This window comes from Lithohypha guttulata (genome assembly GCF_036872675.1).
Source record: "Lithohypha guttulata strain CCFEE 5908 chromosome Unknown scaffold_2, whole genome shotgun sequence".
NCBI classification, from domain to species: domain Eukaryota; kingdom Fungi; phylum Ascomycota; class Eurotiomycetes; order Chaetothyriales; family Trichomeriaceae; genus Lithohypha; species Lithohypha guttulata.
Window position 1 is genome coordinate 4,249,996 of NW_027042751.1, and position 24,946 is coordinate 4,274,941.

The window sequence follows — 24,946 nt, forward strand, 5'->3', positions numbered from 1 at the left end:
CAGGAGGCTGAGAATAATAGTAATGTTAATTTGAACTTTTATTCAAGGGCATGTTCAAACACTAATTGTCTTAAACACCCCAAACCCACTTCCGCCTGTAACCATGACTGTGCCAGGCATTTGTGGGTGCCAATGTAATTCTTTACCGTCCTCGACATGGTGAATAAAGAGTAACTGAGGCGGTACCTTTTCGGCACCTTCGCCTAGTCCAAGCCCTGCCTCCTTGCCATACTCTTCGTCGTCTATCTCAACAGAGAGATCCCACAAAGTAGCCGTGTTGTCAGCAGATGCAACAGCAACCACGCTATCATCCGATGGATGCCATTTAATCGACGTAACAGCCTTCTTATGGAAATTGAAGCTCGCAACCGGCGAAGGCTTGATCTGTCCACCATTGCCCTGAGGCTTCCACTGTCTCAGATCCCAGACTCCCCATTGCCCATCGTCAGCACCTGTTGCAAGGAGATGAGATGTTTGCCGCGACCAAGACATTACATTGACGTCTGTATCGCTGATTTTAACGTCCACGGCAGGCTTGCGGCTCTTACTTCGCACATCCCACACCTTGACTGAGCCGTCGCTACTAGCTGATGCGAAGACGTTCTTTTCACTTGGTGACCATTGGATTTCTTCGACGGAGCCAGCGTGGCCGACGTATGGCCTTAAATCAGCCACGAATGTGCCGGCTTCTGTCCCCTGCGAGCTGAATATTTGACCCGCGCAATCACCTGAGAGTAACCGGCCAACTGGAAAGGAGGAGGCAGGAGCCCAATCTAGAGCGTAGCCTTCTGTTCTGTGCATTTTTAGTGTAGCGAGAGGTTTCGAGGCGTCTGGCTGAAGCATGAAGCCTGGTGTAGATAGTGCTTTAAGGTGTGGTGTTACGTTGTGAATTAGGATCTGAGCATTTTCGAGGGTGGTTGCTGTCAAGGTCATTGGTATTTGTGACAGGTCGTTGCTGACTTGTGTAGGTTGAAAGCAGCGTATTCGATTAGTCGTGCTCGGAAGTTGTATAGACTTGGATTCTAGTATTGGGTCCGATGCTTCGTCATCGTCGTCGTCGCCACTTTCAGAATCCGTATCGCCTCGATCCATCTTCGCGAGACTGCTGAGCTTCAATATCATCAGCTCATTCTCCTTGGCGCGTGACTGTTCAGCCTGAGTCCCGGCTACGGCATATAATGTGCGAGGATATCGCTTGCGATTATCGCCAAGATTATCCCGGACAACATCGAAGGATAAACAGGGCCAAGTAGTTGACATAACGTGTAGCATTTCATACGTTGATGGATCGGGAGTAAGACTTAGTCCAGCTTGCAGTACCGATCGACCAGGTATGAATGTCTGCTCCTTGTTGTCTATATCCATAGCATCTTTGATTTGTTAGTTGGGAAGTCATGCTTTTGCGTATCCAGACCCTACCTTTCTGTTCTGCTTCGCGCTCAGCATCTGGTCTGCCATCTACACCTGCCTCCATCACCTCGTCCTCAGACTCATATTCATCCTCGAAGTCGTCCTCGAAGTCAAGCCCTTCTTCGTTTTGCGATCCATGTTCTGGTCGCTGTCCTGCTTTTAGTGGTGCGCCGTTCAACTCTTCGCCGCCACGTTTCGACATTCTGACAACGCACGGCGTTCAACGATCAAAGTTTGTATAAAAGATCGTGGGTTCGTATGTCAACGCAACTTCAGGGACTTTTGCACTGTGCCTACCTGTTGACCACTTCCTCGAACATCTGAACTCGTCCATGAATTTTTTTGCAGTGCCACAAAAAGGGCTAGTAATTGCGGCCATTTTGAATTCTCCTAGTTATCAGCACAACTTGCTGTAACTTGACCGTGCTTGCTCAGCATCTGCAGCAACATGTAAGCTCATCGTCACCTCAACGCGTGAACGCGTCTCAAATTCGATTTCCTGAACCAAATCTTCAGCTTCTGCATAGGCCCATCCTGCAATTGGATCTGCCAGGAATCGTAGAAGCTCGGAGTTATGTGAAGAACGCGTTCCTTATCGTGAGACCAAATCCAGCTGTGGCTTCTTCGGCAGGAGATTGGCTTTCCAGATCCGGGCTTTGCCTCGACCCGACTAACACTAGCTCCTTCTTGGGAACTTTCTAACTGGTTCAGACGCGTGAGATACGCTTGGCTATGCCCTCCTTTTTACCTATTGAGCATCCATAGCTTGATCGAGGCTCTGCTGTGCTTTGCTCCTTGTAGTGATAGGGCAAAGATGCCACATCGACCACTATGGCTCTTGTATCCACAGGCACGGCGATACCGAAAGGGTGTCAAGCTCTAACTTTTAGCTAGATACCACGCAGAAGTCTTTTTCTTGAACACTTTCAATCTCAAAGCAGTAGACAGTTGGTGACCTTCAATCAAGCGCGAAGATGGAGGACAAGCACTACACCACCGTCCAGCTTACAGATCTGTCTTCCCAACACGAGTCTGAGCAGGATCTGGTCGCCAATGAGAACACGCAAGATGTGCTGCCAACGGGATCCTGGCCGCAAGAGCCTGTACCCTTGGCGCCTGAGAAGACGGTATCACTGATGCAGAACGCGCTCGATGCTGGGATGGTCATCTTGTCATTACTCCTGATAGCGAAGGTTGCTCTCGTGATCTACGCATGGAAGAAGGATAGTATATGGAGTGGCGGTTATATCGATTTGGTCAGCGGTCTGACAAGGTTTTTGATTGAATTTAACAGTCAGATGGTTACAGCGTTCACTATCGTCTTTGTGACTATTATCTCTACCTTGGTCAAACGCTATGCCTTGTTTAAAGCAGAAAAAGGTGCTTACATCTCGGACCTGGAGCAATTGCAGGGTAGTGTCAGTCTACCGAGTACATTCAAGCTCATATGGTCGCTACGAGCCTTCAGCACGCAGTCTGTTGCACTTGTCGGAATCTGGTGTTTTTATGTAAGCATCCCCTTACGTCCACTCCGTCTTGTATTGTTGGCGCACAAAAATAGTGCTAAGCTAACTTGCTCATAGTATCTCGGTTCGCAAGCAAGTCAAAGAGAGTACGCATTGGTCACATCCAATAGCTACAAAAAGGTTCCTGTTGGTATACCAGGTCCAGACTATGTCTCCGGATTCAGCTCAAGATGGGTTCCAGCAAGCACCCACACTGGCTTGACAATCTTTAAGCCTGACCAGATCAATCTCGTCTATACATATGCAGACTTGGTCGATTACGACTACAATAGACCTGAATCATCTTACGGCACAGATTCGAATGGGCTTGCACTCCTACCTGATTTGAAGTATTTGCTCAATCCCCCTTTGAACGTGGCTGTCGGATGGATCAAGCCTGGTGTGAACCGTCACGGCTGGGTAGATGTGTCGAAACAATCACAGACCCAGATGCAGAAAGCTTACTCAGCCATGGTCGGAATACAGCCTTATATGTACGACAAGAACGCCCTTGATTTTGCATACAGTGGGAAGGTTGTAGGAAAGTACACGATGCGAACCTCTTATTTGGACGTTGGTTGTGAGGCGCCTCAGCTCCATCGATACACAGACTTTCCTCTTAATGCATCGTCAAATTACCAATCGATCTTCAACATGACTACAAGCAGTACTGCCACTGATGCTAATGGACAACTTCTTCGGCAATTCTATTTGTGGCATCGGTCGATGTCTCCAGCCACAGAGTACGCTTCGTACACTGAATCTAGCATGCAGTTGCTCTGCAATGTCAGCAGCATCAACGTCGAGGTGGAAATCAGGTGCAAAGATACTGGCTGCTTTCCTCACGCAATGCGCTACTTCAACGGGACGAGCCTCGAAACTGCGACTTCATATAGCACGCCCTTTGACGACGATTCGTTTGCCACGAACTTCTTCGGCAATCTCACGGAGATCGCTGCCCATGACAAAACCAATCAACTGAACCAATATTTCGAAGGCCTCAGCGTCGATAACACTACGACCCAAGACGATCTCAACACACAATGGCCTGGAGCGAACTGGCAAGCTCCATTTGAGCAAGTTCTCAAGAAGGCTTTCAATACATACTACATTCTTGGGCAGAATCACCTTTCCCGACAAAGCGCACCTGATTTCTCAGTACTCACGGCAACGGGTAGTGACAAAGGTTACCTACTGACCATCATGAAAGGCGCAATATACAATCCTCACTACGCCATATTCTGGCCCTGGATTGCCATGGATTTTGTTTCCTGCCTCATCCTGCTTGTGGCTGCGATTCTCTCTACCTGGTTGCGTATCAATACATTGGCTCCTGATATCTTCGGCTACGTATCTAGCTTGACAAGAGACAACCCAAATATCGATCTACCGAACAATGGAACCACGCTGGGAGGCATCGAAAGAGCGTTGATGCTGAAACGGGTCAAGATAAAGATTGGAGATGTAAGTGCACCAGCTGAGCCGAATAGAGTTGGGCTTGCAAGAGTGGACTCTGAGGTTGGGAGAAGCCGTCGGCATATTGAAGAGCTTAAGAGTACTGCTGCTTATGTATAGAGTAAGCTTGTAGGACACTTCAGAACAATGTTAATACTTGAATCGATTCTGCTCCAGGAGAGTTGTTACTCAATTTTTGCTAACTATCAGTAAGCCAGCGAAGGTAACGTGCAACCGACACCAAGGCTAGCATCACAGAGCATTGTTACTCTCTGCGATAACATTCTCAAAACACCCAGCCACTACCCACAGGTAAAGTGTAGAAATGCTACGACTATAATTGAAAGCACAATGAGCGAGTAAAACTGCAAAAAGATTGTTCGCAAGTCAGTTTACCAACTTGTGGTAGAAAAGGTCCTACCCGGATTCGAACCGGCTACATTGTTATCAGTATAAGGTTCAATTGTGTCGAAGAAGACCACTCACGGTCACTGGAAGGATTGAGATGGGATATCAAAATCCAGTGTGATCACCACTACACTATAGGACCGAGTGAATCGGTTGAGCAGACTGTTTAAGTCTGTGTGTGCTCAGGAGACGAATTTGAGCCATATTTTGAATAGCGGGGAATATAAAGGCTCAATGCATGACGTCCTTCAAACATCTACAAACACATTGATATGGTGGCAATTCGTAGGCAGGCCTAGGCATACTTATACCCGAAATTTAGGAGTAATTATGCTCTCACGTGACTATATTCGAAAACAGCAAGCAGTTGCGGACAACTTCGTGGTAGCTCGAATCGGAGCATGTGAGTTTCATCGAAGTGCACGTTCCATCGACAGAGAGAGAGGTCGTATCTAGTCCACCAAGACACGCGGTCTACGTCCTTCTGATACCACTACAGTTACCATCGACACATCGCTGGCCGACACGCTGCCCACAGAACAAGTGACTGATCAGTAGACTGAGGAGCAGACGAAAGTCAACGCCTACGTTTCCGACGCAAACATGCCTGCAACACCCTCAACGAGCCTGCTACACGCTCTGCGTCGTCTCACAATATCTCCTACAACGGCACGTCTCTCAACCAAAACACAGTTCCAACCCACTGTCCACCTCCTCCAACGCCCAATCACGCGCCTCTTCTCCTCCACACCCTCCCCAAACGCAACCCTCAACCAAGTCCGCTGCAAAGGCCGCAACACCCAGAAAAAGCGTCGTCCCGGCTCTCCAGCCACCGTTGGCCGACCCCAACTCAAAGGTGTCTGCCTCAAAGTCGGTATCACGAAGCCCAAGAAACCAAACTCGGGACAGAGAAAGACCGCAAAGGTGCGTCTCAGCTCGGGAAGGGTGATTAGCGCGTACATACCAGGAATAGGACATAATGTGCAGCAACACAGTGTGGTGATTGTTAGAGGTGGAAGGTCGCAGGATTGTCCTGGTGTGAGATATCATTTGGTCAGGGGCGTGGGTGATTTGGGTGGTGTGGTGGGAAGAATCAGGGCGAGGAGTAAATATGGTGCTAAGAAGCCTAAGGCGGCTGCTGCGTAGTGAGATCTGAGTGATGAAGAGTAGAAACAGTGGGATAGAAGATTGAAAGTAAGAGCTCAGAGGTTGAGATGTACCATTAGCCAGGCAGGCATTCGTACGTTATCGATCATGGCCAACGCACACAAAAGACCTTCAAAGTTCAAGTTCTACTTGAACGAAATTTCGATAAAAAAATTCCTCCTTATCAATCTCGACAAAAAAGTCCTCCTCAACTCGAACCGAGTGGATACCTTATGTTGAGACCTAAGTGTCAAGTCTGTCCCATCCACACACATACTACGTCAGCTAAGGACAGAGACCTTTGGTGTACTACAAATTTCGCGGGACCAGGGGACGGAGTATGGGAGCTTCGTGAATTACTCACCGAGAATGTTCTTCTTAACCAGCTAGGCCAAGGGACCGAACTGTTGTTGATTGTGGAGGGTGAATTCGGAATATTATCATTTGTGGGAAAGAAATGCGGGTTGTGGCAGTGAAGAGGTGGTTGGGTGAGAGTGACGTTTAGTGATGCTCTGTCATCACTGTGTTGGCGACAGCCTTGGGCTCAACCTAGCACTCACGAAGACTAGGAAAGCACCTGGATCACAGGACTGCCTCTTTCTTGCTACAGTCAGACATATCAATTAGTGCTATGTATTTACGTATTCTGTTTAATGGCAGCCAAGTTTCCGTTTAGCGACCACGAGGACTGATTAAGGAAGCTGGCTCCTAGTGAAGAACGTTCGAGATAGTGTATGTCGTGAGACGAAGCCTACTGCTATATATTGAGACAGAATCAATCATCGGCACGTATTGAAGCACGAAGTCCGAGTAAATAGTATTGAAAGAACTTGTATTGAATGCCAACTCCTTAGGTAACTTGCTGGTACAATCTGTAGAAGCAGACCACGCAATCTAGCTAGCAAACCCCATTTACGCCACTCAATGCTCAATCTGTTAGCACATAATTATCATTCAATCACTTATCCTGCGCCAGCATCTTCTCTCCAGCTCTTGCCAACAAGAAAGGATCAACTTGATCGACATCCTTATCAGTCTCCTGCTGCTCTCGCGTTCCTCTCTCATGCCACTCTGCCAGCCGCTCCATAGTGCCGAAGATGCGTCGTCTAAAAGCAGGAACTTGTAGAACAACTGCTACCAGCAAGGCCGTGCCAAGTAGCGAAACGAGAAAACTTTTTACAACCCACGACAAGAAATCCCCCGAGCGTAGTTATTGCTGATCGTGCCAGCCAGCTGGCTTCTCCAGTTTGTTCAGTTCAAAGTATCGACTTGTACACGAGTAGCTCTTCCAGTCAAAATTCTGCTCAGGGTTGCAGTGACATTTTAGCTTGAGGCGAACATCTTCACCAGTTGGACAGTGAGTGAATGGGACGTGGTAGTAGGCAATATCGTTGAAGAAGTGGATCTCAGACTTGTCGAGGAGAAGGCCGGCAGCTATTGAGTGAACTGGCGCGTCGCCCCATCGTTCGTAGAAGAAACCACCGTCCTTATCGAGTGTTTCAAAGAAGTCAATGTAGGCCTTGGATCGAAGCCAGTCCAGGTTGCCAATCTCAAAGTTAGACCACTAGAGTATGTTAGTTGAGCTCACTCCGGGAACGATCGGTACTTACAAAGTGACATTTGTTGTAGGTTTCGCCATTGTCGTCACTCAAGAATTCAAGAGAGTTGTCCGCAGCGAGATGCTCAGGATGTTTTTTCATGAATTTCTTGACGCTGTCCCACAAGGTCGGAATAGTCTCAACGTACTCGTACAGGCTGAGGACAAAGCTGTACTTCTTCTTGTTCTCAATCATGAACTTGAAAGGATCATAGTGAACATCGCAGAAGAGTTCAACACTGGGCTCAACTCTCCAGTACCATTCATAGTTCATCATGAGAGGTTGACGGAAGAAGAAGCCAGACTCAAATCTGCACATGTGTCTGTAACTGATGGAATCGCCATAGATGATCTTCCTTTGCGCCATATCTTCTCTGACCTGTCTGGCCTTGTCCTGATCAATCCATGACGGGAAAGACCAATGCTCTTCCTTGATCTCGCCATAGTGAGTTTTGCCTGATACGAGTGAAGTGGTAACTTTCTTGAAAGTGTCGTCAAATGGCTTGTCGTTTAGGAAGACCCAATCGTAGTGATAATTTCTGTTGAATCTGTCCTCGACCTGACGAATGGAACGTGCTATTTCCCATATGTCTGAGTTTCGAGCCAGAGTAACGAAAGTCGCGTTGGCCTTTCCTTCGGGCGCCGAAGGTGTGAGATCGTCAAGGGGAAAGTGAGTCAGCGCCGGATTAACGGAGGTAGGTTGGGACGACAAAGCCGTAGTGGTTGCAGTGCTATATATTTTTTGATCTTCTGCCTGCGGTGCTCCCTTAAAGCCTCCCAGCAGTTGACCGGCATGATCTTTTAATGGTTCAGTGTATTGAGGTAACGAGGAGGTCGATATTAGGTAGATCACGACGATGCCGAAGATCGCGAAGAGGACGTAACGAGCATATCGCACGTTGCCCGTAGCCATGACGGCTAGCAGAGAAGGACGAGATGATCCGTTGTCTTGCTTTCGCACATGCGATGGCGGCGTTGATCAGGATCCTTCGAGGTCGTAGGTGATGCTATTTCCACCGTCGCCGTGTGGTCGCATGCAGCGATTTCAGAGAGCAGCGCAAACGGTAAATTAAGGGAAAAAGGTTAGGTCGTGCATTCGACGACGATTGCGTGGCACAACGATTGACAAGGATAGTTTAACTTTCAGGGACTCCGGGAAGAAACACAAGCGTGCTTGCCTACATGCAGCAAGAGAAATTCAAATATAAACAGTCTCAAAGGAAGCAGAATCGCAAGTGTTGTATCTGCATACCACGAAGCATAACCACTGCAAAGGGGCTGCGCACAGCCAGTATAACTCTCGTGTATATCCATAGCCATAAACATCACAAGAGCGAGCACGAAGATAAGCTTCTGCATTCACTATTAGTGTCCGTCTACAGGCCTGACTTGCCTGTTTCTGAATTTGGATCATTGTTTCATCATGCAGAGCAGAATCGCTGCAGCAGCAAGCATCGCCAGATTTGAGCTTGGCCGACTTGCGCTTAGGGACGATTTTGGGCCCCGCTTGCAGCCTTAGAGGCCTCAAATTTTGGGGTTTACGACAGCCTCGTGGGCGCTGAGGAACGTCACCAAGCTCGTCGCCAGTCTACAGGCATATCTGGACAATGAGCTCAAAGTAACCATCTTCAAATTTCTTGTTGATTCTGTCGACACAAAACAAAACTTGCTTTACGTGTGCTGCCGATCAGAATCACCGTAAATCGACTATGTGTGGGTTGTTAACATCAACTGTGGCAACGTGCGAAGGACTCAACTGTTAAATTCCCCTCCAGACGACAATGTCGTTCTTCGGCTTCGATACCTCATTGCCTCGCGATAAGCCTGGATCAGGAAAGAAGGGTATATTTGAGCACAATGACGCTTTTGGTGGTTTGCAGCAGACACGAAAGTTGCAGGCTTTTCAAAATACAGACGATGAGATGTATGTTGCGAGGTACTCTAAACTTTACGCAGCACTAACTTATGCAGTCTCGACTTCGACGATACCTACGATGGCCTTGGAGATCAACTAGAGGAGACGGGCGATGACCTCAATGATGACACCTTTGGCGGAGGTGCTGAGGGCAATGCTACCCAAGGTAGTGTGGGCAAGGACTTTGATTTTTTCGGCAAGACTGCTCAGGTATCCAAGGCAATCGACGAAGAAGGCATGCGCTTTGGCCTGCAGCAACCGCCTCAAAGGGAGCCTCAGAGGCAGTCCAAACCTGCCAGGACTGGATACGAAGTCTATCAAGACCCTGACTATATCCCAGACATTCAAGCCAAGTCGGGCTTCTGGAGCTCAAAACCGCAGCCACCGACCGTGCAAGGTGGGCAGGCAGGCTACGGCGAAGGACGTATCAGCACTGCAAGAATGCCTCCACCCGCGGAAAGAAGGATGATGAGCTTGGAAGAAGTAGAAGCTGCCATGAGAGCTCAGCAACCTCCCCCTCCTCCCGGTCTTTTCTTACCTCAAGGCCCTCCTCCAGGGTTTCCACCCCAGCTCTCACAGCAGCCTCCACCTGTAATGGCTCCTTTCCACCAACCGCCACCTCAGCATCAATCTGTGCCCCAGGTGTCACAAGCTCAGCAGCACAACCCTACCCCTTCACAGACACCTCTACAAATCTTGCAAAATCCAAACAGGGCAAGACATTCACCTCATCCCAGCCAAAGCCAGCAATTGCAAGTCGGAAGTCTGCCTGTATTATCACATCCAGACCAATTACTACAGCTGTCGGAAGATCAACGACGCGCCTATCTGGAAGAAGATGCCAAGCGCGCAAAGAGAAATCACAAAATTTTCCTGCTTTCTAAGGGGAACGGCATGATGACACCACAAGACAAGAGCTTCATCACACGTATCCAGCTTCAGCAACTTGTAGCCGCTACTGGAAACGCGACAGACTCGGATACTGAAGCAATGCTGGCTGAAGACTTCTACTATCAAGTCTATAGCCAGATTAGAGGTGCTCCTCGACAACATCCAACTCAGCCGTTAGGTCACTTCGCCCAGACATATCTTTTCCAGACTGGTGGGCGTATGAACAATCGCAGAAACGCTCTCAATGGCGAGAATCACATGCAACGTATGCAGCAACAAGTTCAACGTGCCGTTGAGGCCGCGAAGCTAAAGCCAAAGAACAAGCAGCTTATTATCGAAGGAAGTCTGGGAAAGATATCATTCAGCAATGCGAAGACACCAAAGCCTTTGCTCAATCTCAAGAGACAAGAGTCAACCGACTCCAGACCCGCATCAGCGCGACGCCACACTACCCGTGGCACCGACCGAAAGACAATTCTCAAGAATATCGAGGCAGTCTACAGTGACCTTATGGCCATGGAAGATCAAGAACGAAAGATGCCTCCGCCACCTACGGACGACCAACCTGAGAGTGTACAAGCACATGACGAATGGCGGGCAGAAATCACTCGACTCAACCAGAAGCTCTGGTCTGATCTGAAGATAATGGAGCCGATCATTCCCGGTGCCCTTGCTACTCATCCGTTCATCGCCTTCCTGTCTTTCACTAAAGGAAAGAAGGCGATACCCAGAGTCTTTCGTCAGATAGACCAGGAACAACGGGTCACAATATTGACTATGGTTATTGTCCATCTCGATCAGCTCGATGTGATCCGCAACGCTATACCTCCAATAACCGAAGACGCCTCACAATGGTCACCGCCGGCCCATGTGAGAGAAGAAATCGAAACATGGTCACAGGCTGTACAGCCATCATTAATGGGTTACATTAGTGAAGCTCCAATCAACATCATGATTGGTCTTCTTCAGATCCTCATCGAGCAAACGAACATGATCAATGTCGCGAGGACTCGTGTCGGGGTGACTTTCCTTACCCTGCTTCTCTCTCGTGCTGAACTTGCCAAAGACTCTGGAGAAGTTACAGATGCTGAATGGTCACAATGGGTCAGTCACTACAATCGTTTGTTCGATACATTGGAGCCAGTATTGCCCCATCTATTCCCTGGGGCTGTCAACGTCGGTGACGATATGTACGTCTGGCAGTTCTTGGCAGCTGTCGGAATTGGTGCTAGCCCGGAACAGCAACAACGTTTGGTCATCGCGGTAAAGGATCGAGTGATGGATACAGTCAGCCAGAGTCGAGCCCTACCAGCAGAAATGAAAGGGCAGAGACTTGGCAATGTGAACTTGTTCATGAGAGCTATTGGGTTGGACGTTGACATGTTGGGCTGAGGTAGGGGTCTCAGATAATTTACTAAAAACAGGCTGCGACTAAGAGATGGATGCATTAGAGAGAAGGTTAGAGTATTCAGCCTACAGAACCTGAAAGAACATGTTCAATGCCGCTGGCATGAAGAAGTGAGGGGTTGCTCTTAGCACTTAGCGAGTGCATATCTATCTGGGTGTTGAAGAGCCCTGGCTTGAGAAAAAGTCATGTGTTACCAGTACATGCCTGAAGAAGCCACTCTGATATCTATATCGTTTATATTGGAGAATGCTGTAGCTGAAAAGATAAATAGAATCACAAAACCATCAGTGTTAAGGTCAAAACTATCAAATGCATTGTTGTAGTTTGAGCCTGTTTCATGTTCGCGATTGGAGACTCGTCTTCTACACGACGAGTTTAGCACCGCAGAAGGTAATGTCGTGGTCATTGACTGGTTGCTCGTTTGATCTTGAGCTGGCCTCAGAGTATAAAATGGCACGTATTGTAGTCGAAGCGGTCGTGAAATTCGTGGAAGGATTGATACAGCAAGGCGGTCCCAGCATAGAATTATGACAGTTCGTCCTCTATATATTCTCAATAGTCACTTCTAGAGTCTCCGTGAATCACTCTTTCTCTTTCGGTACTGTGCTTGACAACCTCCATTCTATGTACCTTTCTCTCATCCTTCGGTTCCTACAGTCCAGTTTTACATTTGTTCCTATACCTAAATATCGACAATGTGATCTGACACAAGTCTCTGAGTACAGAGCCTAAGCTCGTACGCCTCGCTGCATACCTCGTTGTAAGTTGTCTAATCTAGCGTCTCTCGCTTCCTGATCAGCAGCTCGTCTGGCGACGTCCTGTCTGTGTTGCTCCATTTTCTTCATTTTTTTGAGGTATTCAGCACGATGATTGGGGATATCGTTTCCGTAGTAAATTGAACCGAATCCATATATTGGTGACCCGAGCGCACGAAGCGCGTAGACAACGTCTAGCGTTGTTACGGTCTTTCGTCTGGCGTGCTCGACGAGTAAGACAAGTTTGTGAATGATCTGTCAATCTATTTTAGGGAATTGCCTCGAAAGAATTGAAGGATGTACTTACCCGCTTGAGGTAGTCTCGTACGACTTCTCGGACTGTCGGATAGATATTACCTTGTATTCGCTTTATGCCACCTCTTCGTGCCAAGCGTCGTATGGTAGGTTTGTCTATTGTCACGCCTTCAGTCAGTATGAGGCTTCAGAGAACAGAGACATAGCCGACGCCGACAAACACTCACTTATAGCACCAGCCAAATTGTCTCTAAGAATCTTCCGTCGTCGGCGATAAATGGGCACGTTATTTCTAACTATACCTATCCCAAATCCATGTCGTCGTGGGAAAGTGGGAGTATTAGGGATGGCAATAGGCTGGCATCGTACAGTTGACCCATGCGTAGGAGTGTCACCTGGCGTTGGATAGAATTGCTGTGGCGAGGACGGAACACTCATGGTTAAGGTCTACTTGCTGTAGGCTTCTGCTCAAATTGAGGCTCTGACTGGAAATTTTGGTGTTCGTGCAGAATGGAAGAGTACAGTTCGAGGATGGATTTTGCAGAGAGGTTGACATAATTCATCGTTTACACCAAGGCCATTGTAGTGCATGTTCTGCTTTTGGTGAAGGTGGACGTTTGCGGGAGGATGAAGTGTGTGAAGCCTCGTTGTATCAATATTGGCTGCAGGCCTGGAAGTAAGAAGAGGAATATGAATGACTGCGGTCATTGTATTCATGCCACGAAGTCGTTATGTCTTCGCCTGGAGATTAGCACTTTAGTAACGACATCAGCCACGTGAATGCTTGAGCCTACCTGCAAGCCTGCTTCGCAAAAAGATTGATCTTCACCAATGGTGAAGAGTCAAATTTTGTACTTGGTGGGGTCTTTGACCAGTTCACCAGCAGGGCGTATACCCTGTTCGTGCCATCTCCAGCGGGTCTTGCCTGGTGAAGGTATCAATTAGACGAGGTCAATACTAAATGGTTGGCCAAGACCACCTAGTAAGTTAGAGGCTCATGAGCACTAAACATTATGTTATTGTCGAATATCCAAGCATGCTAGCTTCGGGCTGCCAAAGCGATCGTCTATGTACCATGTCGTGAATAGAAGTTTCTTCTAGAAGTGGTTCATCATGAAATGAAAGTGGCCTCACAAAAGAGTGACCCCTTCTCACTGGTTTCGTTATCACCTTCCTTGACCTTCAGTGTCATTTGATCCTTGGTGATGTACTGGAAAATGATAGGTTTGGTGCCTACAACACCACCTATGAGATTCTTGATAATGGCAGGTACGTGAGCTAAGACATCAACTCGATCCGCGCGTTCACCAAGATCGCCCATCAGCTCGGCTTCAACAGGCTTACCGTCCTTTCCAGTCCACTTGCACAGAAGAGCTTTTGGCTCTGGCCATTGACTAACAGGATCCGTTGTAACTGCTAGATGTGTTGCGGTATTGGTGCATCCAGCATAAATGAGTTCTCCATCTTTGGCGATACCACCCACATTCACGACAGTCTTTCCGTATGAGGGTGGGGTCGTGAACTCCATCATGACAGCTGAATAGGTTGGTGTTTGGAAGTTGACAAAGTTCCATCTTGCAGCAGCATGATGCGGTTTCATGCCTTGCAGAGCGTGTATGAAAACTGCTCTTCCATTGACATTGTACGTCTTCTTCTTGGTTTGCATAGTGCCCGACACTGCGGCACGTGGCCAGAACTTGTGGAACATTTCTCCCCAAGGATGACTGGGATCTGTACCGTAATAAGATGTGCCGTTTTCACCAACCATGAAGCCTGGAGCGGTTCTCTTGACAGTTAGGTTGCAGATGCAATCTTGGTTCTTGGCCGACTTAATAGTGTAAGTTGTACCATCGTCACTCAATGACAAGGCAACATCATCGGCAAAAAAGCCTGTCCTCTTCTCATCGAATCCATGGTTGTCGAGAGGATCAGAACACCATTGGTGCTTGCCCGGACCGTCATGATCATATATCTTAGAATTGAACTGACAGGTCGTACGCACGCCCCTGCAAAAGATCAGCACACAGAGAAAGGACATGAAATGGTGTTTCCTACATGACATTGCTGTAGATGATCTGTGCCATGCAAGTTACACCCTCATCGGTCATGAAGTAAAATGTTTGTGTTTCGACATTAGTATGTTGTTTCCCCTCCCATTTCAAGTCATTCGGTGTCAGCTCAGTATATGGTTTCTTCTCAGCTTGTTTCGTGACGGTCTGTATGGCTTCCGGTCCATATATGGGCTCTTGCGTGCCAGCGACATCAGCTAGACTAGGTTATATGAGTCAGAGGTCGTCGGGACGGACAGGAGGTACTCACGTCTTCTTGATCCAGTTCATGATTACTACGTGAGATTCCAAGATCGAGAGATCGAGGTCGCAGGCTTCCTTATTGATACAACAATTTCTAAACGGGCAGTTTCGGTCTTCGTCGGCGCTGCAAAGTCGACGTCACTGCACGTGATGGGGCGTTGGCTTACCTAACACTACAGGGGTCGCTCGGGTAGGAGTGCACCTGGAAATGCATGACTAGTAGCGTCTGCAGTAGTTCCGTGGTTGACCTTCCATTTTCTCAAAGCACGGGACAATCGACTCGACATACGAGCGCTATAGACTGATTTTCACCATCTTCGTACAGCGCATATCCCATTCATTGTTGCTATCCTCCTACACAATACCGCAAGATGGCACGAAAAATGCCAGCTCGGGACGTGATTGTCAAGCTCATCGTCGGAGCTGGTCAAGCAAGCCCAAGTCCTCCTGTTGGTCCAGCTTTGGGTAGTAAAGGAGTAAAAAGTATGGATTTCTGCAAGGTACGTATGATGTGAGGATGGTGCGCTTGTGATATTGATGAAGTTGTCGTAGGAGTTCAACGCCAGGACCGCACATTTGACTCCAGGTGTCCCAATACCAGCACGAGTCACTGTCCGTCCAGATCGATCCTTCACTTTTGATATCCGTACACCTACAACGGCTTGGCTGCTCTTGCAAGCTGCTGGTGTCAAAGAGGTCAAAGGCAAACTAAAAGGCGCACAGAAGCCAGGCACGGACGTGGTTGGAGAGGTATCCCTGAAGCACGTTTACGAAATTGCCAAAATAAAGAAGAGTGAACCTCGACTTACTGGCCTCAGTTTAGAAGGTCTCTGCAAGAGCGTGATATCACAAGCCAAGTCAATGGGCGTCAAGATTGTGCCGTGAAAGTTGCCATGCACGAAACCTGGATAAGAACTCAATGCGACGCACATGTTGGGGTGGTTGGCAACCGAGCTGTGTCTTCGAGACAGCTAAATTTCCGCCAGTGTATGAATGCTTGCACATCAATGAAGGGCCATGACGCAGTGAAAGTGAGATATAGGCACGGGGCGACGCATCTTGTCTTCGTTGCTCACGTGAATGGCTATGATCACCAACAGGTCTACGCCTCGCAGAGGGGAAGCCTAACGCCTGGGGGCTGCAGCTGTTGCTCAGGCGAACCGAGAGTCATAAGAAAACCTAGCCAAGCTGTGTTTACTTCCCCCATGACCATCATCTTCGTTTATGTGCGAATGGTTCGAGGGATCTGAGAGACAAAAGCGTGTTGGCGGGGCCGAGATTGCAAAGCTTGATACGACTCTTTCGATGTGAACAGGCCTCATGATAGACATCCCATGACGTGCGAAGTCGACGCAACGAAGAAGACAGGAGAGATGGTTACAAATGAGATCGATTCGACGTTACTAGAATTGGAACCCGACACGAGCAGCATGCAACAAACACACACCGTTTAGCATGTTGACAGAGCAGCACAGATCTCTTTGGCGACACTCAATATATCTTCCATCTCATTGAAATGGAGACTCTGGGCAATGGAAAGGAGGGTACAGGAGGCCCATCAATCACACGGGGTGTACCACATTATCGCGTAGTTAGGAGTACTGAGCTTTGTAAGGCCATCACTCTGGCCGCCGAAGCTTCTGATGCAAAGCGTGTATGCGAGGGCGAAGCACGCGCACACAGCAGATCAGACCGTTGCATTGCTACAAAGTACCTTTGTTTCGTACAGGACTACCTTTTAGCTAAGTAGAGCCTCTCTTGCCTATTCAGGTAGCGCGAGCCGTACCACAATCCTGTCTCAATCGCCGCGTGAAAACCAGAAATACGAACATTGCTTCACGCATTTACCTTCCATTGTTTCCAGCACAAAAAATGGAGTCGGCAAATTGGAAGCGGTTGACTCGGACTGGTCGCCTTCACCCGAAGATAAATCGTCATTCTCCGACAGCAGAGCCTTTGGCGTCAATGATAGTACCCCTCCTCCCCTCTATCTTGCGTGGTTCGACTGCAATTTCTCCCTGCGAGTACGCGGTTCGGAAGTTTATAGTCAAGAAGTGCCTGACCTCACCTTGGATCGATCTGCTGCTCAGGCCCACAATCCACACAAGTGTGCTGAGGAGAGCCACCTGCCAACACCCTTTCTCTCCTTCTCCGTACAGTTGCTGATAAGCGAGGCGCGAGCAGAGCGACCGACAGCTGCTCACTCTTGCTATACCACGACAAAGTAATAATTGAATGGTTTTATACTCCTCTTCACGGTCACTTTAATTTTTTTGGTATTGCCTCCATCAGACCCGGCCGATAGTCCGCCATTTGTGCTCCACATATCATCATATGCTCGTTGAATGCGACTCGATCGTTTTTGCTCCATTTTAGTCAGACGTACGAATATCAAGTCACATAGCTCGGCTTGCGAGGCTTTGTTTGCACAAGTACGTTACTCAGCTTGTGCTGTAATTTTGCCATCTACAGCTTCATCTGATGCTGTAGTGGCTCCATCACGGCGTGCACCAGCTCACCAACATATAGACGTTGGAATACAAAGACGATATTGATTTAAGAAGTGTCGCCAGCCCGCTTGTTCAATCAGGTAGATTGCCTTAAAGCAACTGGACTGTACCACTATTTTCGTCGCCATGTCTTCGAAGCTGTCGTCTATGTTCCTTCCTGGTGACGATCACGGCAAAAACACAGGTCGTAAGTTGAACCACGATATTTATGCTTGCTTGTACGGCTGACTGACGACATAGAAACCAACGAGCCAAGTGACCGATCCAATGTACGATTCTCGGAAGCCGTGGAAGCCATCCAGCCACAGAGCGATGCAGAGATAAAGGATGTAACCACAGCGCAGAGAGAAGCCGAGCTGAACGAGATGACCCCCGAGGCTAGAGAAGAGATCCGACGGTTGGCTATGTCGCAGCAGAAGTCAAGAGTACAAGAACAAAGAGCCGCGCATTTCGCGTACGACACGTTTTCATTGCCTGCGTCAAGGGTATGTGCATACAAGTATGCATATGACAAACGATGTGCTAAGACTTCTGCGATATAGGTACCTTCACGCGATAGCGATCCTACAAGCACACCACGAAGCGGCACTCGGACAGGTCATCATCCTTCAATATCGTCAGCTGTACAGTCCCCACCTTTAACACCTAGTGGGTCGAAGGAGGGTCGAACTGAGCTAGGACACCACCACCGAGCAGGCTCAATCACTCCTCAGACATCCCCTCAACCCCAACCCCGTGAGCGAGAACTATCCCAGCAGATCTCTCCAAGCCAGGTTCCGGATGAGAAAGACATACGGCAAGGGGACAATCGCAGAACAGTTCCGAGGTTCCAGGTCGGGCCTACTGACTCTTCTGAGACGCCTGGCGAACAAAGTCCTTCTGCCACTCCACGATCGGGTGCGGGCACTCCGCGAAGCGAATCACCCAACAAGTCCTCACTGAGAGTAGAGCCAAGGCATTTCGGCAGCACCGGTCGAAATTCTATCGCTCCAGCTATCGCAGCCGCTGCAGAGAGGATACCACAGTCAGCGCCCGAAGACAAGAGGCCATCGATATTTGGATCGAGAAAAGATCCATACGGCCACTTGACGTCTGAGGACAGAAAGAACAGCGGCACTAGCATGGATGGTAAGAAGCATGGGTCCATGTCGGAGCTCAAACGTTTCTTCCGCCTCGGTCACAAGCACAAGGACAAGGACAGCTCCAAAACTGCCTCTTCTCTTGGCTCTACCTCTCAACCCGCTTCGAGGAAATCTAGCGTGGCACAAAGTGGTGCAAAGACTCCTCCACACCAAGCACCACCACCTAACGTCCCTTTCTCCGATGATCACAGCTTAGAAGCCAAGTATGGTAAGTTCGGCAAGGTCCTTGGTTCTGGCGCTGGCGGATCTGTCAGATTACTCAGAAGAAGCAGCGATGGGGTTACTTTCGCTGTCAAGCAATTTAGGGAACGGCATTCCTGGGAAAGCGAAAAGGACTATGCGAAGAAAGTCACCGCAGAGTTCTGTATTGGTTCAACACTACACCATGGCAATATCATCGAGACCATGGACATAATACAGGAGAACCACCGATGGTACGAAGTGATGGAATACGCTCCTTACGATCTCTTTGCAACTGTCATGACAGGCAAGATGGGCCGCGACGAGATTGCTTGCTCATTCTTACAGATTGTCAACGGCGTGAGCTATTTGCATTCTATGGGTCTGGCACATCGTGACTTGAAGCTGGACAACGTTGTGATCAGCGAGCATGGCATAATGAAGTTGATCGATTTTGGTAGTGCCACAGTCTTCCGATACCCATTCGAGAACGACATCGTTTATGCATCAGGTAAGCATTTCTGAGCAGCTTGGATTTTTATGACTGACCATTTCAGGAATTGTGGGATCTGACCCATATCTTGCCCCTGAGGTCTACGACGAGAGGAAGTATGATCCTACAGCCACAGATATATGGTCTCTAGCAATCATATTCTGCTGCATGACACTTAGAAGGTTCCCATGGAAACAACCTCGAGTCATTGATAACTCATACAAGCTTTTCGTGTCTCCACCCACGCCTGGGACTCCTGTGCCTGACTCAAAGCCTCGAAGACACGGGCAAATTAATACTCCAGTCACACCCGCACATGACAGCGATTCACACCAGAGAAACGGAAGCGTGGACAGTACCATGGACTCCAGACCGAGTACTGCCGATGGTAGCAAGGAGATCATTAGAGGTCCTTGGAGACTACTCAGGATATTACCGCGAGAAAGCAGGCACATTGTCGGTCGAATGCTGAAGGTAGATCCGACAGAACGAGCCACAATGGATGAGGTCTTGGAAGATGACTGGATATTGAGCTCTAAGGTGTGCTATCAGGATGAAGGGGGCAGTGTACATCGTGCAGACAACCACACTCACGTGCTGGAAGCTGGGAGTGGGGGTCCACCACCAGCCAAGGTCTAGAAGGCTGAGCGAGGTGGGAGGTAATTATATAATGCAGAAAAAAGCCTGTGAAGACTGACCGTCGCAGAACTTCTCTGTAGCCTGGTTCAATGGGGATCGCATAAAGGTACTAGTACCTTGAAACTCAGAACGGACTTTAGTATTGAAGGACGTCTTCTTCTTCTTTGACCTGAATGTTCTACCAGCAACTAGTAGCTATATGAACTTGGTACAATGTCTTTGACGTGCCAAGGCAATGCTTGGACGTCTCTCAACGCCTGCTTCAGTATAGATCCGGGCCACATGAATCATTCCCCACAAGCTTTTGCGGGGTTGATGCTGTGCCTATGAGCATGCGCGATTACTTTCGAGTTGCTGCAACACGGTGCACTATGCGCAATTGAGGATATTGCATTAAGAGATCGAGACCGAAGTCTTCCATGCGATTTTGCTATAACGTTGCTTTGCAACCAGCTTCCTTCGTCCTGCGACTGTTTCAGCTCAGCTTGCTACACGATTTCTTCCTGTGCTTCGTGTGCGACAATTCCAAGATGCGCCCTTAGACAAGACAGCTTCTGCGGACCTGGTGCTTTTGAAATAGGTCAATCAAGCTCAAACATCAATTGCAGGAAGAGCTAATGGCCAAGAAGAAGCGTCAGAGGATCAGCTATGGTAATAGACCTTTCCAGCTGCAGCCGAGATCCAAGCTCACTGTAGCACAGTCCTTCCGTTAGCCAGCAGACCGGGTGGTCACAGACTCGGCATTAATGGCCTTGCCATCGATCACGATCGTAACATCTTGTACGACAGGTACCCTCCACAAGACATGGCCTTGCTAAGACAGAAACAGGTATACTGGTGGTAGAGATGGTGTGATATGTGCATGGGATCTCGATCTGGACGCACAAGTACAACAGCAGGAAGATACCTCATTGCCCAAGCGCAGGACTACTGCCAGCTTTCGTCGAGAAGTGCAGGCTCATACACACTGGGTGAACGACCTCGTCCTTGTTAAGAACAATTTGGCCCTTGTGTCTGCCTCCTCCGATTCCTCTGTCAAGCTCTGGCGACCTCACTCTCACGATACACTCGCGGCCTATTCGATCGGCTCTCACAGCGACTATGTCAAGTGTTTGACCACACCCGAAACTAACAGTAACTGGGTTGCATCGGGAGGCTTGGACTCACGGATATGTCTGTGGGATCTCGCTGGAAAGGGTCAGAAACTCGAGATCAACGTGAAGAAGGATGCAAATGTAGTCAAAGGCTCAATATATGCACTCAAAGCGAAAGGAAATGTTATTGCGAGTGGTGGGCCGGAAGGTGTGGTCCGGTTATGGGACATCAATTCTGGCAAGACTGTCACCAAACTCGTCGGCCATACAGACAACATCCGCGACATCTTGATCAGTGAGAACGGCGACGCAGTCTTGACTGCCTCTTCCGACCAGACAATCAAGGTCTGGTCAATTACTGCCGGTCGGTGCATGCATACTCTGACTATGCATAACGACAGTGTATGGTGTATGTACTCGGAAGATCCTTCGCTCTCTATATTCTATTCCGGGGATAAGTCTGGCCTGGTGGCCAAGACAGACACAAGACATGCCGACGACATCGACGACGGTGTCTCGGTGGCTGTCTGTCAAGAGCACGATGGTATCAACAGGCTAGCCATCGCAGGTGATTCAGTCTGGACAACCACTTCGAGTTCGAGCGTCAATCGATGGCAGGATGTCGATACAGAACTTGAGATCGAAACACCACCTGTATCGCCGAAGCACGAGCGCAACCAGAGCTCACGAGGTCTTCGAGAACAGTCTTCTCCAGAGCCTACCACAAACGGTACACAAGATCATCCAACAACGAATGGTGAAACCCCAAAGAAGATTCCCTACAATGCTATCCTCAGGTTGACCAATACTGCTATCCACCCTGGCAATAAGTCATTCCGTCATATCAACATCTCGACATCCAATTTACGGAAAGCCTCGGAGGCAATCATCGAAGTTGATGGAATATTCACAACTCCGATTCGAGGTCATCCTGAAGAAACAATCGAAGGACAAAATGGTCTCGTGAAACACCACATGCTCAATGACAAAAAGCGTGTTCTGACATCTGACGCTGCTGGCGAGGTCGTGCTGTGGGATCTGCTAAAGTGCGTGCCTATTCAGTCGTTTGGTCGAAGGCATCTGGACGAGGTCATCCCTGACGTCAACACGGCCGAGAGTGTTTCCAATTGGTGTACTGTGGACACCAAGACTGGCAAATTGACGGTCATGCTGGAAGAGCTCTATTGCTTCGATGCAGAGGTATATGCAGATGAGACCGAATTCGTGGGCAAGATTGAATTCAGAGAAGATCAAAGGATTAATCTTGGCAAATGGGTACTGCGAAATCTCTTCACAACTCTGCTCGACGAGGAGATAAGGAGAGATGAGGATTACAGAAAATCTATCAAAAAGCCTACCGGGCTAAAAAGAGGCAACGCGCCCTCAGGCATAACCATGCCGCCAAGTAACCCTGTATCAATCGTGGGCACTCCTGACGACATGACTACGCCCAAAGCCGATGTGAACGCATCGATGGCCCCAAAGACACCCGGAATGAAAATCGGAATGGCCACACCCTTAGCAAAGGGCAAGCCAATGGCTGAGACTGCAAAGACGCTACCTCCGACAGCTGAGGATGAAAGGGAGCTCACAGAGAACGACTCTCGCAGCAGTATGCAATCATCCTCGGAACAGTCTCATGACTACTTTTCACAGACCAAAGCAGTACCAGCAGACTCATCCGAAGCGCAAGCCCACAAGGAAATTCCGCCAACTCCTGGTGGTACTGTACATGTTCCCATGCCACAGTCGCCAAACACTGAGAAGAAGAAGAGTGGCATCTTTGGAAAAAGCTTCAACATGAAGATGTCCTTTCCTAATAAATTAGCACTAGCACGAACAAACACTGAGTCACCAAAAACTTCAGTCGACGACAAGAAAGAGGAAGACAAAAAGTCAGAAGAAGACAGATCAGATAAGTCGTCCGAGAAAGAGGACGACAAGACCGCTCGGATCCTAGACGACAATTTTTACGGTGTTGTTCAGAGAATACGTTATGCATATGGTGATCACCTCGAGAACATATCGACATCAGATCAGCCAATTCCAATTGGTATTACACCTTCACCTCCTAATGAAACGCCAGTCTTGAAACCACCTCCTCATACACTGATTCTTATCCAAGAGGACAATCCAGAAGCCGGCGGACTATCGGACCTGTATCGCGGTGAAATTGCATCACTTGGATATCCGAAAGAGACTGACGTCCTGGAAAAGGTGGCACCAACATGGCTGGGCGAACTGCTATTGCGCAACGAGATGCCACCTAAAGACGCGCCCAAAGTGTCGTTTATCCTAACTCCGGCACCAGACTCGAAGCTGCCAGGTATCGCTAGTTCAGACGGCAATGCTCGTCTGAACGCGAATCGCATGCTCAGGTCCAAAAAGATCCTTGGCTATGTCGTCGAAAGGATCGAGGCACCACCAGACCCTGACAATCCACAACCTGGCGACGAACTTCGACCAGAAGAATACATGGACCTATTATGTCAAGGTCAGGTAGTGCCACCCAACATGACGCTAGCCACGTTGAGAGTACACATGTGGCGCACTGGTGGAGATGTGATCCTCCACTACAGAGAGAATGGTCGCAAAGGGTTCAAGAGAGCACACCCCATGGATGTCCCTCTCAAGACTGAAGGCGCTGGCGAACTGGTCAATAGTGCTAATGACACCAATGGCCACTCGTCTACCGCAGCCACTACCGAGGCGCAAAAACCTGCCCAACCTCCTGCGCCTACCGCGACCGCAGCCGCATACACAACAGCTGCTATGATGCGATAGAACCGCAGCTTACGACAGGCTCAAGCAGGAGATGCGTGGCGACAGTCCCCTTCATGGCGCCGCACAGACTTTCTGTGTAAATACCTTACAGTTCTTCACTCTTTTCGTGCTCGGATGGAGGAAGCTCTCGCCCAGGACCCTTGTGTTGATAATCTACAGATCTTCGAAGAGACAAACATGCATATTCGGAGTATCTTGCCTGAGTGACACTTTGCATGTCGTGGCTGTGGCCTATGTCGCGAACGACTCGACTACGACGAGGTGTTGAGTATTGTCGATTTGGCGATCGCAAAGATCATATCTTTGTTCCGTGTATCGCATGAAATGAACGATGAAGATATTGCTTCGGCATTATGTGGACTCGTCGACGATATTGATTTGCGTCTTGGTACGCCTGTGGGGGGTTTAGATACGGCATACTATTCAAGAACTGGCAGTATCGTCATTTCAGCCCCGAATCAGGGACAAGATGCTAGTGGAAGTATAGGAAGAAGTGCAGGTGGTCCTATACGTCAAGGCAGTCTCTCGCCTGCTACGAAGAAGAGGCTTTCGACAGTCGACGAGAAGTCTGAGACGTGGGGGAGCCACGGATAAGAAACGTGGGTAGCATGGTGGATGGCGGGTGTACGTATTCCGCGAACCCAGCGTGAATACTTGTAAAGACCTGGGTTCAAAACGGTTAGTGTATATGCACATTGGGCACGAACATATCTTTGTCATCAGAAGTATGGCGATGGTCAAACATACACTGTCAGTACAAAGACAGCGTCAGATATAAGTTCAGTGAGCACATAACCTAGTATATAGCAGCCACAAAAGTACTGTGATAGACAATGCATAAAGTAACGATTTGATTATCATCCTTTTCGAGAGCACAATACCGAGTTTTGCGTGTTGAGTTGGTCAATCCAAGTCCTTGCGGGCTTCACGAGTCCATGTCTCTGTACAGTATAACACCTAGTAGCAGGTCTAAGATCCTGACTCAGGCGTCGTCATCAGCGTTGTCGAAATCTCTTTGTATGTCCTCCGAGGATTAGTGCAGCAGTG

The 24,946-nt window shown here is 48.7% G+C and overlaps 8 protein-coding genes and 1 non-coding gene across 9 annotated transcripts; 5 read left to right on the top strand and 4 right to left on the bottom strand.

Annotated features, from left to right (window-relative positions):
• Positions 1-54: 54 nt before the first annotated feature.
• rrb1 (Ribosome assembly protein rrb1) lies at positions 55-1,612 on the bottom strand (the record flags this gene model as incomplete). Its single annotated transcript, XM_064898021.1, has 2 exons — positions 55-1,370; positions 1,420-1,612. 2 exons carry the CDS (start codon positions 1,610-1,612, stop codon positions 55-57), a joined length of 1,509 nt encoding a protein of 502 aa, XP_064756971.1.
• Positions 1,613-2,384: 772 nt separating this feature from the next.
• On the top strand, positions 2,385-4,490 carry LTR64_003669 (uncharacterized protein; the record flags this gene model as incomplete). Its single annotated transcript, XM_064898022.1, has 2 exons — positions 2,385-2,918; positions 2,994-4,490. The coding sequence occupies 2 exons, from the start codon at positions 2,385-2,387 to the stop codon at positions 4,488-4,490; spliced, it is 2,031 nt and encodes a 676-aa protein (XP_064756972.1).
• A 292-nt stretch (positions 4,491-4,782) lies between these two features.
• Positions 4,783-4,920, bottom strand: LTR64_003670. The gene has a single exon. It is a non-coding gene; the product is annotated as a tRNA-Gln (tRNA).
• A 2,214-nt stretch (positions 4,921-7,134) lies between these two features.
• On the bottom strand, positions 7,135-8,434 carry KRE2 (alpha 1,2-mannosyltransferase 2.4.1; the record flags this gene model as incomplete). The annotated part of the gene is made up of 2 exons (XM_064898023.1): positions 7,135-7,488; positions 7,535-8,434. The coding sequence occupies 2 exons, from the start codon at positions 8,432-8,434 to the stop codon at positions 7,135-7,137; spliced, it is 1,254 nt and encodes a 417-aa protein (XP_064756973.1).
• An 868-nt stretch (positions 8,435-9,302) lies between these two features.
• PAT1 (DNA topoisomerase 2-associated protein pat1) lies at positions 9,303-11,719 on the top strand (the record flags this gene model as incomplete). Its single annotated transcript, XM_064898024.1, has 2 exons — positions 9,303-9,445; positions 9,493-11,719. The coding sequence occupies 2 exons, from the start codon at positions 9,303-9,305 to the stop codon at positions 11,717-11,719; spliced, it is 2,370 nt and encodes a 789-aa protein (XP_064756974.1).
• A 2,137-nt stretch (positions 11,720-13,856) lies between these two features.
• Positions 13,857-15,084, bottom strand: SVF1 (putative cell survival pathways protein; the record flags this gene model as incomplete). The annotated part of the gene is made up of 3 exons (XM_064898025.1): positions 13,857-14,751; positions 14,801-15,016; positions 15,065-15,084. 3 exons carry the CDS (start codon positions 15,082-15,084, stop codon positions 13,857-13,859), a joined length of 1,131 nt encoding a protein of 376 aa, XP_064756975.1.
• A 344-nt stretch (positions 15,085-15,428) lies between these two features.
• On the top strand, positions 15,429-15,942 carry MRPL19 (mitochondrial 54S ribosomal protein YmL19; the record flags this gene model as incomplete). The annotated part of the gene is made up of 2 exons (XM_064898026.1): positions 15,429-15,557; positions 15,610-15,942. The coding sequence occupies 2 exons, from the start codon at positions 15,429-15,431 to the stop codon at positions 15,940-15,942; spliced, it is 462 nt and encodes a 153-aa protein (XP_064756976.1).
• Positions 15,943-17,693: 1,751 nt separating this feature from the next.
• Positions 17,694-20,021, top strand: NPR1 (Nitrogen permease reactivator protein; the record flags this gene model as incomplete). Its single annotated transcript, XM_064898027.1, has 4 exons — positions 17,694-17,754; positions 17,808-18,052; positions 18,110-19,400; positions 19,447-20,021. The coding sequence occupies 4 exons, from the start codon at positions 17,694-17,696 to the stop codon at positions 20,019-20,021; spliced, it is 2,172 nt and encodes a 723-aa protein (XP_064756977.1).
• Positions 20,022-20,638: 617 nt separating this feature from the next.
• On the top strand, positions 20,639-23,899 carry LTR64_003676 (uncharacterized protein; the record flags this gene model as incomplete). The annotated part of the gene is made up of 3 exons (XM_064898028.1): positions 20,639-20,672; positions 20,723-20,801; positions 20,851-23,899. The coding sequence occupies 3 exons, from the start codon at positions 20,639-20,641 to the stop codon at positions 23,897-23,899; spliced, it is 3,162 nt and encodes a 1,053-aa protein (XP_064756978.1).
• Positions 23,900-24,946: the final 1,047 nt, after the last annotated feature.